At 42.8% G+C, this 17,587-nt stretch overlaps 1 protein-coding gene across 3 annotated transcripts; it reads right to left on the reverse strand.

Moving 5' to 3' along the window:
* Window positions 1–361: 361 nt before the first annotated feature.
* LOC135542812 (endoplasmic reticulum-Golgi intermediate compartment protein 2-like) lies at window positions 362–15,903 on the reverse strand. Of its 3 annotated transcripts, none has more exons than XM_064970035.1 (14): window positions 15,695–15,903; window positions 9,208–9,359; window positions 8,794–8,902; window positions 8,474–8,520; window positions 8,201–8,268; window positions 7,964–8,004; window positions 7,544–7,645; window positions 7,311–7,406; window positions 7,072–7,127; window positions 6,801–6,899; window positions 6,329–6,426; window positions 6,061–6,223; window positions 3,586–3,665; window positions 362–765 (listed from the first exon to the last, which is right to left on the reverse strand). In XM_064970035.1, the coding sequence occupies exons 2-14, from the start codon at window positions 9,314–9,316 to the stop codon at window positions 688–690; spliced, it is 1,146 nt and encodes a 381-aa protein (XP_064826107.1). In that variant the 5' UTR covers window positions 9,317–9,359; window positions 15,695–15,903; the 3' UTR covers window positions 362–687. The 3 variants fall into 3 exon arrangements, with proteins under 3 accessions (XP_064826107.1, XP_064826106.1, XP_064826105.1); XM_064970034.1 differs by lacking the exon at window positions 15,695–15,903 and adding an exon at window positions 14,112–15,305; XM_064970033.1 differs by lacking the exon at window positions 15,695–15,903 and adding an exon at window positions 9,685–9,852.
* Between the last annotated feature and the right edge of the window lie 1,684 nt (window positions 15,904–17,587).

Genomic DNA, 17,587 nt, shown 5'->3' on the forward strand with positions numbered 1-17,587 from the left:
TGGCGTCCCTTGACACTTTTTTTTTTGGTGTGCCAGGACCATTCAGTGTTTTGCCAATCAGCGTTGAGCTAATGCTCACTGGCTTCCCTTGCCTTCAATGCTACGGGCGGCAACAATGTCATACTCGTTTGGACCAGACAGTATCAGATAGACGGCCTACACTTAGAGACAGAGGGGCGCTGTTTCGGAAAATTATGAAACACTGAGGCAAAATGTATTCTTTTTTTATTGTTGTTTTTTGGTGGGGGAAGCCTGGCTTTCTTGGCATCCATGAATTGGGATCCAATTCACGCGAGTGATTTTATTTGTCCCCCTCCCCCAATATTTTGTTGGACAAAATGACTGTAAAAACACCAGAAAATCAGCTTCAAGTCATTTTAATTTTGAAAAAAATAAGTTCCAAAGTATTCCCACGCATTATAGAGAGATATGTGATCGTAAGCGAGGTTTAAAATGATTATTATTCAGGTCAATTTACAATTATGTTCCCGCCCCCTGACCATCCGCTCAAGAAAAAGAAAAACCTTCCTGTAGGTTTTTGCCCCAACCCTCATCTAGCGCACCGGATTCTTAATAATTAGTTGTTGAAAAGCTGAACCAGATCAGTTAACTGGGGTTGGAGTGAAAACCTACAGGAGGATAGCTCTCAAGGAACAGGGTTGATGATCCCTGCCCTAGGGAGTCTTGTCAGTGGGTGTGGTTTTCTGTAGCTTCCAGGGGTGGGGCAGGGGCTTTGTTTTTTACATGGTCGTCCAGCAGGCCCATCTGAGAATGAGAGAGGGAAAACATTAAAGTACACTGAACTAAAATATAAACATAACAATTTCAAAGATTTTACTGAATTACAGTTCATGAGGAAATCTGTCATTTGAAATAAATTAATTTGGAATACAGATATGTATCTGTTGGTACAGCTGTGGTGGTCATGAAATTGTCAGCTGGTGATTGTCAACCAAATAACTGTCATTCTCACAGCCTACAAGCCATTTCAAAAAGTCCATGTAATATAGCCTACACCTTTAGACCTTAAACAGGTCTAAAGGAGCATGATATGAAGAAAAGAAAAGCCTACTCTGAGTTGTCATGTTAGGTCCTGGTGTGGCTGTGGGTTACACTAGTTCATTTAGCAGACAAGACTTGCTTATAATTCCATGGCATTATTTTATAGTATGAAGAATAAAATAAATATTTTCAACCATTTGAGGGAGTGCGCACGAGGCTTATTCTATGTTGAGCGGCTAACAAGAAATACATTTTAAGTCAGTTTACATACACGTAGGTTGGAGTCATTAAACCTCAATTATTTTGTTGTAGACCTCCACAAGTCTGATTCATCCTTGGGAGCAATTTCCAAATGCCTGAAGGTACCACGTTCATCTGTACAAACAATAGTACGCAAGTATAAACACCATGGGACGACGCTGCCGTCATACCGCTCAGGAAGGAGACGCGTTCTGTCTCCTAGAGATGAACGTAATTTGATGCGAAAAGTGAAAATCAATCCCAGAACAACAGCAAAGGACCTTGTGAAGATGCTGGAGGAAACAAGTACAAAAGTATCTATATCCACAGTAAAATGAGTCCTATATCGACATAACCTGAAAGGCCACTCAGCAAGGAAGAAGGGTGCACTGTTCCAAAACCACCACAAAAAAGCCAGGCTACGGTTTGCAACTGCACATGGGGACAAAGATTGTACTTTTTGGAGAAATGTCCTCTGGTCTGATGAAACACAAATAGGACTGTTTGGCCATAATGACCATCGTTGTGTTTGGAGGAAAAAGGGGGAGGCTTGCAAGTCAAATCATTTGTTATATTTTTTATTAGCGGCCGTCACTCCGTTTTCTCCCGCAATTGCATAGCCTATAGAAAGGTAGCGCAACATGAGCTCTAATGAAGTGTTTGATTAGATTTTCAAACTCATTTGCATTGATGTCAGAGTGATTAGAGGGACAATAGAGTGCTGAGTACCAGGCAGTTAGCAAGTTTGGTAGGCTACTAATGACCAGTAGCAGCATCAGAGCTTGGAGAAGCCTAATTAACATGACTAAACGGTCATGTGGAATTTGACTGCCTTCATGACGGTAATACAGTCACCGTAACAGCCCTTGGTCACCAATACCTTAAAAAAGTAGGGAAGTGGATCAGAAAGGGATCACCCTTTGCATCATGCAACTCAACATCTTCGAGTTGATCAGGCTGTCGATTGTGGCCTGTGGAAAGTTGTCCCACATCTCTTCAATGGCTGTGCAAAGAAGGGAACTGGAACACACCGTCATACTTCGATCCAGAGCATCCCAATCATGCTCAATGGGTGACATGTCTGGTGAGTATGCAGGCCATGGAAGAACTGGGACAATTTCAGCTTCCGGGAATTGTATACCGATCCTTGCAAAATGGGGCCGTGCATTATCATGCTGAAACATGAGGTCATGGCGGCGGAGGAATGGCACGACAATGGGCCTCAGGATCTTATCACGGTATCACTGTGCATTAAAATAGCCATCAATAAAATGCAATTGTGTTCATTGTCCGTAGCTTATTCCTGCCCATACCATAACCTCACCACGATGCACTCACCCACACGACGCCATTCATGCTGTCTGCCAGGTACAGGATTAATCCGCGAAGAGCAGACTTCTCTAGCGTGCCAGTGGCCATCAAAGGTAAGCATTTGCCCACTGAAGTCGGTTACGACGTAGAACTGCAGTCAGGTCAAGAACCCGATGAGTACGACAAGCAAGCAGATGTGACGGTTTGTGCAAACCCACAATTTTATCAGCTGTCCGGGTGTCTGGTCTCAGATAATTCCACAGGTGAAGAAACTGGATGCAGAGGTTCTGAGCTGCCGTTGTTATACGAGGTTTGCGGTTGTGAAGCCGGTTGGACGTACTGCCAAATTCTATAAAACGACGGAGACGGCTTATGATAGAGAAATTAACATTGAATTCTCTAGAAACGGCTCTGGTGGATATTTCTGCTGTCAGTATGCCAATTGCATGCTCCCTCAACTTGAGACATCTGCGATGTGGTTTGTGTAATAATCATGCTGTTTAATCAGCTTGATATGGCCACACCTGTCAGGTGGATGGATTCTCACTAACAAGGATGTAAACAAATTTGTGCACAAAGTGTGAGAGAAACAAGATTTTGTGCGTTAAGGAAAATTGCTGGGATCTTTTAATTCAGGTCATGAATTAGGACTCCTACATGTTGCGTTTATATTTTTGTTAAGTGTATAAAAAAAACGTGCAGTTTCCCGGAAACAGATTAAGTCTAGTCCTGGACTAAAAAGCACTTTAACAAATGTGCTTTATTCTCTGTCCGGTAAACCACCCCTTTAAGTTTACATTTATTTTAATGTATTTTCAAATTAAATAAGCAGTAGTGCAGCATGCGATGAGAAAAGGAATTACCAACGCTAACTATTGTCCAATTCAGATATTGATCAAAATACTTATGTTGAGGGTATCCTATATGCTGCGTTTAAAAAAAGAAGAGAAATTGACACTTTCTGCATCTACTTTACATCTGTGGAGTCAACAAGCTTGTGACAAGTGTGTTTGACTTGATGTGTTGACTTGCCTCCCGGGGTTTGTAGACTCCTAGTTGGAGGCGACAGCAGATGACGTCCACCAAGAAGCCCACCATTCCATGGATCATACCTGTATGGAGAGGACAGAGAGAAGTCTTAAGGCTTCAGTTCGGCTGGCGCCTAGACGAATTTGAACGAGTGCACTTGCATACTCCCTTAATGCATTCACTTGAAAAACAAGTAGAAAATTGGCAATAGTACTGTTTTTCCATTTTGAGACGCCGCAGCCAGCATTTGCTCAAAAGAGTCCGAATTAATCTAAAAGTAGAAAATTGGCAATAGTACTGTTTTTCCATTTTGAGACGCCGCAGCCAGCATTTGCTCAAAAGAGTCCGAATTAATCTAAGCTAACGCAAATCTCATTAATTTTGGCGTTTTTGCATAGATGTTAGTTGCTCAATTTCACATCCAAGATGTTTGGTGCAGTATTCCTCAAAAAAAGAATGTACATGGAAACGAGTCGTCTCTTGTTGAATGACAGACTTTATTGAAGAATCCCTACTTTCGACCATTCACCGACAAAGGGGCGTAGACTTCGGCTTGTCTGGAGAAAAATTGTTTGGAGCGATAGCCCCCCCCCCCCAAAAGCATTTCCCGAAGTCCAAAACAAACAAAGTTGTGATAATATACAGTACCAGTCAAAAGCTGACACACCTACTCATTCAAGGGTTTCTTTTTTAAAACTATTTTCTACATTGTAGAATAATAGTGAAGACATCAAAACTATGGAATCATGCTGAAACCCATAAAGTGTTAAACAAATAAATTATTTTAAATTCTTCAAAGAAGCCACCTTTTGCCTTGAGCTTTGCACACTCTTGGCATTCTGTCAACTAGTTTCATGAGGAATGCTTTTCCAACAGTCTTAAAGGAGTTCCCACATATGCTGAACACTTGTTGGCTACTTTTCCTTCACTCTGCGGTCCAAAATCATTCCAAACCATCTCAATTGGATTGAGGTTGGGTGATTGTGGAGGCCAGGTCATCTAATGCAGCACTCCACCACTCTCCTTCTTGGTCAAAAAGCCCATACACAAAGCCTGGAGGTGTGTTGGGTCATTGTCTTGTTGAAAAACAAATGATAGTCCCACTAAGCGCAAATTAGATGTGATGACGTATTGCGGCAGAATGTTGTGGTAGATTTATGGATATAAATGGCATATTATTGAAAAAAAACAAATGTACTGTGTAACATGTCCTATTACTGTCATCTGATGAAGATTTTCAAAAGGTTAGTAAATTATTTCTCTCTTAATCCTGCGTTTGTGATTGTATCTTTTGTTCGGCCCAAGCAAGTCTCTTCTTATTATTGGTGTCCTTTAGTAGTGGTTTCTTTGCGGCAATTAGACCATGAAGGCCTGATTCAGGCAGTCACCTCTGAATAGTTGATGTCTTACTTGAAATCCGAAGCATTTATTTTAGGCTGCAAGCTGAGGTGCAGTTAACTAATGAACTTAACCTCTGCAGCAGAGGTAACTCTGGGTCTTCCATTCCTGTGGCGGTCCTCATGAGACAGTTTCATCATAACGCTTGATGGTTTTTGCGACTGCACTTGAAGAAACATTCAAAGTCCTTGAACATTTCCAGATTGAATGACCATGTCTTAAAGGAATGATGGATTGTCGTTTCTCTTAGCTTATTTGAGCTGTTCTTGACATAATATGGACTTGGTCTTTTACAAAATAGGGCTATCTTCTGTATACCACCGCTACCTTGTCACAACACAACTGATTGGCTCAAACACATTAAGGAAAGAAATCCCACAAATGTACTTTTAACAAGGCACACATGTTAATTGAAATGCATTCCAGGTGACTACCTCATGAAGCTGGTTGAGAGAATGCAAAGCTGTCATCAAGGCAACGGGATGCTACTTTGAAGAATCTCAAATATAAAATATTTTGATTTGTTTAACACTTTTTTGGTTACTACATGATTTCATAGTTTTGATGTCTTCACTATATGCTACAATGTAGAAAATAGTCAACATAATGAGCAGGTGTGTCCAAACCTTTGACTGGTACTGTATGCGCTAACTCTCCCGAACTGTTTAGGCTGGGAAGCATGCAGACGCCTTTAGACGTCACAAAATGATAAGTATGATTTTTACAACTAGTGTTCTGTGATTATTTTTGTCTAAAGTGCTTTGGATAGGTGTGGGTCTTGTTAGGTGTGTAGTAGATCAGGGTCGTGTTCATTAGGCACTGAACATCAGAAAACAGACAAACAGGAAGGGAGTACCTGGACCTTTTCCATTGCACAACATTTTTTGACGATGTGCCCTAATGATAATGACCCAGGTGGACATACTTGGGGTGTTTTCCCTAGGAAGCAAACGGGACAAAATAGAGAGGGACTAACCTGAACTTGTCCAATAAAGACATGTTTTTGTTGCAAAACATTTTGCAACATTACACACGACTGAATACACCCCTGTACACTTGTTGCCAGCTGTGTGTGGGTACCTGTGGTGGAGAAAATGCCTCCGATGATGCCACAAAGCCTGACGAGGAACCTCCACAGGGGCATGTGCTGCTCTGTGACTTTCACCATCAACGAGCTGATGTCATACTTCATAAAGATCCCAGATACTCCGTGGCTGCCCACCGCGTGGTTGATCACCCGCTCCTACACAAACAGGGTGAAACGTTGGCGATACACCCACACCTTCAGTTCATCCACACACACAGCATAGACCTTGTACACTCAAATAAACACACATCCTGGACCTACCCTTTCGGTGACAGAGTACTGGTTTGTGTCTGCTGAGATCTGGTAGGTGTTCAGTTTGGTGGGCACTATGGTGATGAAGTACTGAAACATCTGATTATCTGACGAGGATCAAAGGAAAACAGCCCATACATGAATATATATTCTTTAATGAAGGATGAAATTAACAGTTACAATTCCTATACAATGTCTTCATAACATGTTGAGGCAGACAAACGACTTCCCCAAAAAACCCATGACTTATCTGTGCATTTAGGAAGCCTGTCATGTAGCCTGTTTGATGTGACGTGATAAAGCCTTGGGTTTAAATACTATTTGAAATATTTCCAATGCTTTGATAATTGACTGGAATGCCAGGTGTGTGGGGACTGCACTTTTGGAACTTTTCTATTGAGCTTGCCTGTTACAATGGAAACAATCAAGAATGGCGTCAGTATTTGAATTATTTTGAATGATATATGTACCCAGGACTTACGGTCAGTGCAGACTTTCTCTGTCCCGTCCAGAGGGTTGATGATCCCTGGGATCTCCTCTCCGAACGACAGGTGGTCGATGCGATGGGAGAAGTTGTACGCTGTAATCAACAACAAATCAGAACAATCATTAACTCCTGGTCTATGGATATCGTCAGGTTTAAATGTGTTAACTCAATTGAAGACATCACATAGTTCCATCATAACTTACATTTGTTTAGGATGTTTTTATGTATCATGTACGGGAGTTAAACTCTAAACAAAGAAACTTACTATCGTGGCTGACGAGGGCCGCTAGATGGGCGTGGCCTCTAGGATGTGGGATAGCCCTGTATGTGAGTTGAAAAGGTCAAGCTTGCGGAGACTCCTCCCACATAGGGCATGATAACTCATTCATTAGGCACCCAACGGAGAAAACAGACAAACAGGGAGGGACAACCTGGGAACACTCATTGTGTTCATTAGGGCACACTAGCTAGAAGTTAGTTGTAGAGAGAGGAGCAGTGACCTACTTGCCCACAGTGATGTGGAAGTTGCCAGCCACCTTGTTGACATAAAGATGGCCGTGTATCCTGCAGGCCGCAGGCGACTGGGAGGGGCTGTCCTCTCTCGAAGGAGAATAGAGGGAGGAGAGTCACTTCAATAACATAACCGTAATCATTCAATACTGTTGATCAATTACTTCAATACCTAACTTCACTCAAACACACACACTCACAGCAAAGCTGTATTATTTTTTCCAGACCTGGGAGGAAGGGCGGTGGGGGATCCTTTCAGGACTGTCTTGAAGATCACATCCTGCAGCGAGTGTTCCTCCCTAAGGCGGTCCTGGATCATCAGCAGAGTTCTGGGGGAGGAAAGGGAGATGAGTGAGCAAAGGGAAAGGTTAAACACGGGAGTGTTGTAGAGGGGAGTCACTATATAGGAGTGAAGTTATAACAGATGGTCAATGGATAGCCTTCACTCCACCATACTGTCTTTACTTTATTAGGTTTATTTGACAGATATTATGCATCATGATTAAAATGTGCCACATGTAGCCAACCATCTCATCTTTTGCTTCACTGTATGCAACATTATCATTTTAGTTGTGCATGTGCAGATGCATTCAGGTGGTGCATTTTTATAATGTCAGGAGACATATCTTGTGGCTGATATATCTTACCTGTGCCACAGCCTTTGCTGAGGAGAGAGGTCAAAGGTGACCTGCAAGGTGACCATGGGAAAAAATATTAAGAAAGGGCATTGTCACTGGAAAGATATTATGATGAAATTTATAGAACCCTGAATTCTCACTGCACTTGCATCTTGTCATTGTCAGGTTGTCATTGTGTCTTTACTGTTCTTAACTGACTGGCCTGGTTAGGCTGCTATAGCAGGTACCAGACAGAGTCATACTTACTGGCTCATAATGTAGGCCATCTGAAGCTACCATGGTCTCTGCCAAGTCTAGGACATCTGCACCGACAACTACATACAGCCACCCAGACAAACAGCAAATCAATTAATAATATAATCAATCAATATGACATGATGGAAGAGAAGGGCAGCCTACAGTCAATGGCTTCATACAACACTACTGAAATGTTAATTCTACTGCCAACAATCACATTATATCCTAGATGTCCATGTCTAGGCCTAAATTATGAGAGCAACCTTCAGTGTAAATACTTACATTGACACCTCATGGCAACTGTGATATCTATGTTTATTCTTAATTTACTGCAAAAGAGAGAAGATTGTGTTAGTTAGCTCTATAGTGCACTTGGAGCTGTACAGTAAGTATTTTCCTGCTGACGTTGCCCAGCTAACTCAAAAATGATATGCCAGACTGTTGTTTGTGTTCATTAGGCACCAAACGGAAGCAAATGGACTGAAACTGGTAGGGACCAACTAACATTCACTTTCCACTGCAAAACACTTCAAAAAAATTTGTTTTTATAAATCTCTTTGGTGCCTAATGAACATGACCATGGTCTTGAGAGTTGTTTTTACCTGGAGAAGTCTTTATCGACTTCATACTCATACTGCATCCACGTGTCTCGATACACAAAGAACTCAAGGAAAGCCAGCAAAGCCATGGCTGTGAAGGCTATCAGGGACACTGAAAAGACAGCAAAGGAGGAGTGATGTAGAAGGCCAAGTTTACAACTGGAGTAGGCTACTCATTGATTGAAATAAGCGAACAGGTACATGACTATACTAGTGTTGGCCTAGATGCTCTGTTCTAAACTTTGCCCTACAGTATATGTTATTGTTTGTCCATTGCACTTATACTACAGTTGACATCATTGATGGACTCGAGGTGTTGGGTTACTTTTAATAGCATACATTAATTTAACATTTTACAATGTATCCAATCTATAATTTTAATAATAGTTTATTTACATTGGCTAGTTAACAACGCACCTGTTCCCCCACTGGCTGTGGTTTCCACATAGCTCTCTGGAACCTTGGGGAATGCATCCAGCTCCTTCACCAGGGTTAGAGCCTTCTTCCGGGACACTAGTCTCCTCATCTTGTTTGGGGCAAGCGTCCACTGGATCCCTCATGCATTAAATCTTTAAGTTCAACATAGAAGTAAACTGTGTTATATAGCCTAGCAATCTTATACAAATAATGTCATATCCGAACACTTTGAACAGTGGCCGCTTGAAGGGAATGAATGAAAACGATATTTCCTCTCTAGCAAACAAGAATGGCAAGTTTAAACCCTCCCTTCTGTTTCTGGCACAGGTATGCAGAATATTCTGAGCCACCACCTGGCACTTTTTACATTCTGTTTGCCTATTGACGTTTCCCAGCTGACTAGAAGCTGGTAGTTAGCTAGCTAGCTTGGCTACCGGTAGCTATCAAACCCGGCTGTGTATTTTATAATAGTCATACTTCGGTCGTTACTGTCTCGGGTGCCCATTGATTTTCGCCATAGAGGGAAATCCGATTTTTGTATCAATCCATTGTTCTATGCTTGGTTCAGTATTGAAACATCTGGATACTGCGTTAGTTGTTACAAAAAAAAAAACTGTCGCTGGTAACCTTTGACCTGGTGTACTACCATAGACGTTTGAGTAGAGTGCATTCATTTTGCCACAGCGCCCTCTGGTGATCAACAGTAAGCAGACTGACTCCGCGCACAGACATCCGTTCTTCTTCAGTGGGGTTTATCGGCGGTTGGCATCCAACGTTATGGTGCATTACCGCCACCTACTGTTTTGGAGTGTAGGCCAGAGACAGGGAAAAACTAAATTCTACCTGCCAGCCCCATTGCTCTTAAAAAAGATAAAATATTTGAGACTATATCTAATGACGTTCTACTCAATATACTCTTTAAACAAATGTTCTGTATCCCCTTCTCTCTCATACTAGATCTCAAACCTCTCTCTTTCCCTCCAATAATGTCCGCACTGTATCAATACATGCTCCACGGTCCGTTTCCTGGCAATACATTCTCCTGTTAGATACTTTCCTATCACATGTAAGGTCTTATTCAACTGGCTGTGTCCCACCCTTAAAGTTGTAAATATTCCTGCCGTTCTCCCCTCCCCAACTTTCCTCTGTACTTGAAATAAAATCCTGCCCTTAGTATCTCTATTCCACTGCTCCTGCCATTTCCCCACCATCACTTTCCATATCATGCTTTTTGCCTCTGCCTTGCTCATTGAAACTACCACATCAACATCCCCACTACTTAGTGCTTGTTTAGCCAGTACATCAACTGCCTCGTTCCCCTCCACTCCCACATGAGCTGGGGCCCATCTAAATATTATCTGTATACCCATTTGTTTACTCCTGCCATGGGTTTGTAGCACCTCATAAAGCAGGTTGTGTCTGCTACATGATATAAAGGACTGGATACTCCTTAGCACTGCACATGAATCAGAGCAAATAACTACTCTTTCTGGCTTAACTTCCTCCACCCACTGCAAGGCCAACAGTAGGGCCATCATCTCCCCTGAATATACAGCCAGCTGATCTGTAATACGTTTCCTGACTCTCCCCCCACATTTCTGCACTACAAATGCTGACCCAGTACATCCTGTCCTTGGATCTTTTGAACCATCTGTGTAGACGGCCACAAAATTCTGATACACAGTATCCAGATGTCTCTTAAACCAATCAGATGGATCAACACCCGATCTTTCTGTAGTCTCTCCAACACTTCTAGATCAACTACTGGAGGTGGGAGTAGCCATGGTGGATTTACAGGAATAGCTACCATTGGACTAAACTCCCTTCCATACAATCCCATCTCCTTCGCCTGGGTATTACCCACCCACCCAAAGCTTGTGTTCGGTCTTCGCTCATGTTCCCAACATGCCTGTAAAATCCCTTTCGCAGGCTGAGACACCCCATGTCCCTGTAGGTTGACCCAATAATACATTGCCAGCTGCTGTCTCCTAATCTGCAATGGCATTTCCCCCATCTCCACCTGTAGTGCAGCCACTGGGGACGTCCGAAACGCCCCACTACATATTTAGAGTCCTTGCCCCTGTTTGACATTGAGCCTTTCCAATGAGGTCCAGGCTGCCGAACCATACGCTATACTGCCATAGTCTATTACAGATCGGATCAATGCAACATACATGGTCCTCAATGAGGCATGCCCAGCCCCCCACTCCTTCCCTGTCAGACAGCGCATCACATTTAGTATCTTCTTACACTTTCCCACCACTCTCTCAATGTGTTCTGCCCAGGCCATTCTAGTATCAAAGTATACCCCAAAGGCCTCCACCCTCTCCAAGTTTCTCCCATATTAGCTCAAGCATAACTTATCTCCCACCTTCCTCCTGGTAAAGAACACTGTCAGTTCTCTACAGAGAACCTGAATCCCCACATTAATGCCCACCGCTCAACCTCATCAATTGCTTCCTGTACCTTCCTGACTATATATGGTACATTTCCTCCTCTCTTCCATAAGGCCCCATCATCTGCAAATAACGACCTCCTAATATCCGGCTGTACCTGAGAGTAAACATCATTGATCATGATTGAGAACAACAGAGGACTAATCACGCTCCCCTGCGGTGTACCATTATCCACCATGTAGCTGCCTGATAGACTTCCCCACCCTCACCTGGATAGACCTTCCAAACAGGAAATCCTTTATCCAGTTGTACGTTCTTCCTTCTTCCCCCATAATATCAAGCTTGATTAACAACCACTCCTTCCACATCATATCGCATGCCTTATCCACATCAAAAAAAATACAGCTACAACACTCTCCTTGTTCATCTGAGCCTTCCTGACCTGTGCTTCTAAGCAGAGCACTGAGTACATTGTTCCCCTACCCTTCCTGAATCCGCTCTGATGTGGCAATACTGACCCCCTGCTCTTCAGGAAGTAAGTTAGCCTCTCCGTTATCATACACTCCATAATCTTAGTGATGTTAAGGCTATTGGCCAATAGCTTGTTGGCCTCATTGGGTCTTTCCCTGGCTTCCAGATTGGTACCACTACTGCCTCCTTCCAGCTGCCTGGTAGTTTCCCCTCCTCCCACACTCTGTTGTTCAACACTAATATTTTATCCAGTGCCTCATCACTAAAATGGGCCAACATAACATAGCACACCTCATCTTTCCCAGGTGAATTTAACCCAGCCTTACCTATTGCCCTTTTCACCTCTGCCATTGTAAATGGTGCATTCAACACATCATTTACATCCTCCTATCCAGCACTCCAGGATGCTCCTCTCTCGTTCTCTCTCTCCCCCTCATCTGACAAATTTGCCTAGCTATGCACATGGACAAAGGCTTTGGCCATCATCTCTGCCTTCTCCCCATCTGTTACTGCCACATCCTTCCCACTCGTCAACACTGGATAATCCCACTCCCTTCTGACCCCACTCATCCTCATACTTCTCCCACTGGTGTCGCCCTTCCAATGGTGTCACAGAACCAACATGACCTCTGTCTGATGAATAGTTCTTTTCACCAGCGCCTGCTTATACTGAATCAGATGTTGGAAGTTGTGTCCTTTTCAGTACTCTAAATTAGAGGTCGACCGATTATGATTTTTTCAACGCCAATACCGATAATTGGAGGACCAAAAAAAGCCGATACCGATTAATCAGACGATTTTTATATACATTTGTAATAATGACAATAACAATACTGAATGAACACTTATTTTAACTTAATATAGTACACCAATAACATCAATTTAGCCTCAAGTAAATAATGAAACATGTTCAATTTGGTTTAAATAATGCAAAAACAAAGTGATGGAGAAGAAAGTAAAAGTCCAATATGTGCAATATAAGAAAGCTAACGTTTCAGTTCCTTGCTCAGAACATGAGAACATATGAAAGCTGGTGGTTCCTTTTAACATGAGTCTTCAATATTCCCAGGTAAGAAGTTTTAGGTTGTAGTTATTATAGGACTATTTCTCTCTATACCATTTGTATTTCATATACCTTTGACTATTGGATGTTCTTATAGGCACTATAGTATTGCCAGCCTAATCTTGGGAGTTGATAGGCTTGAAGTCATAAACAGCACAATGCTTGAAGCACATCAAAGAGCGGCTGGCAAACGCAGGAAAGTGCTGTTTGAATGAACGCTTACAAGCCTGCTGTTGCCTATCACCGCTCAGTCAGACTGCTCTATCAAATATCAAATCAAATACTTAATTATAATATAATAAAACACACAGAAATACGAGTCTTGGGGCTTTAATATGGTCAAATCCGGAAACTATAATTTTTGAAAACAAAACGTTCATTATTATTTCAGTGAAATAAGGAATCGTTACGTATTTTATTGAATGGGTGGCATCCCTAAGTCTAAATATTGCTGTTACATTGCACAACCTTCAATGTTATGTCATAATTATGTAAATATGTGGCAAATTAATTACCATCTTTGTTAGGAAGAAATGTTCCTTCACACAGTTCGCAACGAGCCAGGCGGCCCAAACTGCTGCATGTACCCTGACTCTGCTTGCACAGAATGCAAGAGAAGTGACACAATTTTCCCCAGTTAAAATAAATTAATGTTAGCAGGCAATATTAACTAAATATGCAGGTTTTAAAAAATATACTTGGGTATTGATTTTAAGAAAGGCATTGGTGTTTATGGTTAGGTACACATTGGTGCAACGACAGTGCTTTTTTGCGAATGCGCTTGTTAAATCATCACCCGTTTGGAGAAGCAGGCTGTGATTTGATGATAAATTAACATGCACCGTATTGATTATATGCAACGCAGGACAAGCTAGATAAACTAGTAATATCATCAACCATGTGTAGTTATCTAGTGATTATGTTAAGATTGATTGGCTTTTATAAGATAAGTTTAATGCTAGCTAGCAACTTACCTTGGCTCCTTCCTGCACTCGCGTAACAGGTGGTCAACCTGCCACGTAGTCTCCTCGTGGAGTGCAATGTAATCAGCATCCAAAAATGCAGATTACCGATTGTTATTTAAACTTCAAATCATCCCTAATTAATTGGCCATGTCGATTAATCGGTCGACCTCTACTCTAAATGCCCTGTTCCTACTCCTCACCATTGCCCAAAACTCCTTTGTCCTCCATGGGACTGCTTTCCTCCTCCTCCCTGAACTCTTCGATATAGCGTCAGTAGCTTTCCCCACTAACGCTGTTCTCACCCAGTTATTCATACTATCCACTTCCCCTCTCAAATCCACCCGAGCCATCACCTGCTCACTTAACTCCTGAAACTGATCCCACTTTGCCCTTTCAAACACCCACCTGCCTACCACTGACACCTCCTCTGGCCTACTGTGCATACTATGGGGTAATGATCACTCCCTACTGTCAACTCCTCCCAGTCACAGATTCCTGTCATCACACGAGATACCCGAGAGGTCCAATCCAAACTCTTTCCCTGTAACTACATCAATCCTGGTCCCTCGGCCATCATTCAGGCACACCAGATCTTTAACTTCTATCAGATTTTCCATCACCTGGCCATTTCCATCCATCCATCCCCAGAGCGTGTTGTGGACATTAAAATCCCCACATATTACCTTACTTCTATCCTGGCCCTCCACCAACTCCAACTCTTCTAGGTCTAATACCTGACACGTATTATAGTAGTTCACTACCATCTCTCCTCTCAACCACACTGCCACCACCACCACATATTCCTGTTCAATACCTTTACCTAGCATCCTGTATGGAAGTCCTTGCTTTATGAAGGTGGTACATCACCCCTTCCCCCTGCACCTCTGTCCCTATGTGTTATAAACTCCACATTCGGTTTGAGTCATGTTTCCTGCACACAAATCACACCAGCTTAGCTGGCATATCCACAATGAAATGATTTAACTCCTGCCCATTAGCCAACAGGCTTGGAGCATTCCATTGTAGTACTACCATCATAATTAAGATCCAGTAATACAGGACTCCACCCTCGGCTGATTGAGGTCATCTTGAACCTCTTCACATGTCAAGCCTGTCATACTCAGATGTCTCCCAGCAGCACCCACTATTCGCTTAATCTTCTCCGCTTTAGGCTTTACTTCAGCGGTGCTGTTGATAACTCCTGCTATGAACATCACCAGCTTTCTCTTATCTATGTATACCATATCGCCACCCACCTGCCCCGTAATCCCCATCTCGATGCTCCTACCCATCTCTCTCTTGAACCTGTATCTCTCTGGACCTGAACCACCCTCACTGCCTCCGCATAAGACACCCTTCTCTCACTTGTTGCACCACCACTGCCTGCTTCATAGCCTCACACACACACTATATGCCACATTATGAGCTATGAACTATGGTTACTTTATTTTGGCAGTACCTGGACCTTGAAGTGTAACAGTATAGACGGGCTATCTGCCCTAACTCCACCCCTTATTGCTTGCAATCTATGAACATTCACAAAAAATGCCTCCTGTCAAATTGTTCCTTATCTCTTGAATGCTAACACTCACAGGCACTCCTGTTACCACCCCTTTAATCCACTGCTTCCCTGCTTGATCACTCCAGCTGCTCGACAACACCTTACACTTCCCTATTTGCTTCACTCCGAGAGCTTTCTCCCTCTGCGTCATGTCCTTACAGAACACCAACAAACTACCATCTCTTAACGCTTTAGCATTGACAACTTCCCCAGTCAACTCTTTTTTTCACAGCCGTCAACCTTATCGGACTCATCGCCCCTACTCCCCCTTCCTCCCTAAACTTCAGAATCACTTTCTGCTCCTCCTCACCTCCAAGCGTCTTATCTTGCCCTCTCTCGGCACTTTCTACCTCCGAACTGCATGCAGCTAGCGTTAGAAACTATGTTGCTTTCCTCCAGACTTCTTTTTCTGCCTCCTCTCTGCCTCCAAAGACCCCTCGTTCCCCTTCAAACCCCTACTCCCTTTCTCTTTCTTACTCCCTCCTTTATTGTACCACTATACTCCATACTTTCTTCTCCAACCATCTCTGACCCAATCACAACACAGCTGTGTCGAACCGCCGCCATACCGAGTAAAGTTTGATTGCTTGTTTTTCCGCTAATTCTAACTGTTAACACAAACGTCGCTTCCATTTAGCTTGCAAAGTGGAAAACAACCCTTTATACAGTAGCGCCTCCCCGCCCGTCCCACAGACATCCACATGAGTGCCCATCGAAGTCATTGCATTAAACCTGTGAACATTATAAATACAACTAGGCCTATTTGATAACGAACTTTTCTTGACCGTTGTATTCCTGGTTGGATCAACATTGTTTCCACGTCATTTCAATGAATATACGTTGAACCAAAGTGAAATATATGTTGAATTTAGGTCTGTGCCCAGTGGAAAGCTACTATAGTTATACAATACAGCTACCAGAGGCGCAACTTTCACTGGGAACGGGACATGCCTCCCCCACATTCTGAAATTGCATTTTTGTCCCCACTCGTTTAATCATTGGAATGTGATACAAAATGAGGCTATGGTTTGCTTTAGGACCATGCGGACGCCTCCGAGTGGTCGGGTCGGCTGTTTGGAGTGTTTATCCGACTGAATAAAAATATATATATATATCCTCCCTACTTCTAAAACCGAATGTGCGCCACTGATAGTTACTATACTATGCTCTCACATTTCCAAGTTTTCAATGTTTTCCTATTGATGTACTGTAACTAAAGATGGTTTAATATGAAGAGTATGAAGTATGAAGATGGTTTAGAAACTCTGCTTTAACCTATGTTTTGTTAGGTTTAGTCATAGAGTTGTATATAGGACTCTTGTGCCCAAAAGACAGTTTTAGCATGGGCAGCACCATTGAGGACTTTCACCATTTTGAAGTAGTCAACTGGGTGAGACCACTGAGATATTTATGAACTGGAGATCGTTTCCAAGATGACAGACTGTTGTTTTCAACGTAATCCTCTCAAGGTCGCATATGCTGTTTTGTGGTGGCTGCCATCTGCTAAACAGAGCCGATAATGTCTGCACACTCAGTGCGCACTGGAGTAGCAGCGACATCATCATCCAGAAACACGACAAACATTGAATAAAACATTTTAATATCTTCAGCTGTGAGTGATGGGAAAAAACAAGCATAGCGCTTGCAACTTCAGGGTTATGGGTTCGATTGTGGGTTTGACCAACTGGCAAGTGTCTTCACTGACAGTTTCAAACTCTTCCTGACTGAGTCTGTAATACCTACATGTTTCAAGCAGACCACAATAGTCCCTGTGCCCAAGAAAGCAAAGGTAACCTGCCTAAATGATTACCGCCCCGTAGCACTCACGTCGGTAGCCATGAAGTGCTTTGAAAGGCTGGTCTTGGCTCACATCAACAGCATCCTCCCGGATACCCTAGACCCACTCCAATTTGCATACCGTCCC

Source organism: Oncorhynchus masou, chromosome 1 (assembly GCF_036934945.1).
Source record: "Oncorhynchus masou masou isolate Uvic2021 chromosome 1, UVic_Omas_1.1, whole genome shotgun sequence".
In the NCBI taxonomy this organism is placed as follows: domain Eukaryota; kingdom Metazoa; phylum Chordata; class Actinopteri; order Salmoniformes; family Salmonidae; genus Oncorhynchus; species Oncorhynchus masou.

Excerpts from the sequence above, each read along its gene's own strand:
- LOC135542812 (XM_064970035.1), bottom strand. The coding sequence starts at position 9,316 with ATGAGGAGACTAGTGTCCCGGAAGAAGGCTCTAACCCTGGTGAAGGAG. Across the intron at positions 8,269-8,473 it reads AGTTGCCATGAGGTGTCAAT|TTGTCGGTGCAGATGTCCTA; the intron begins GTAAGTATTTAC and ends GGCTGTATGTAG. Across the intron at positions 766-3,585 it reads GAGTCTACAAACCCCGGGAG|ATGGGCCTGCTGGACGACCA; the intron begins GCAAGTCAACAC and ends TCTCATTCTCAG.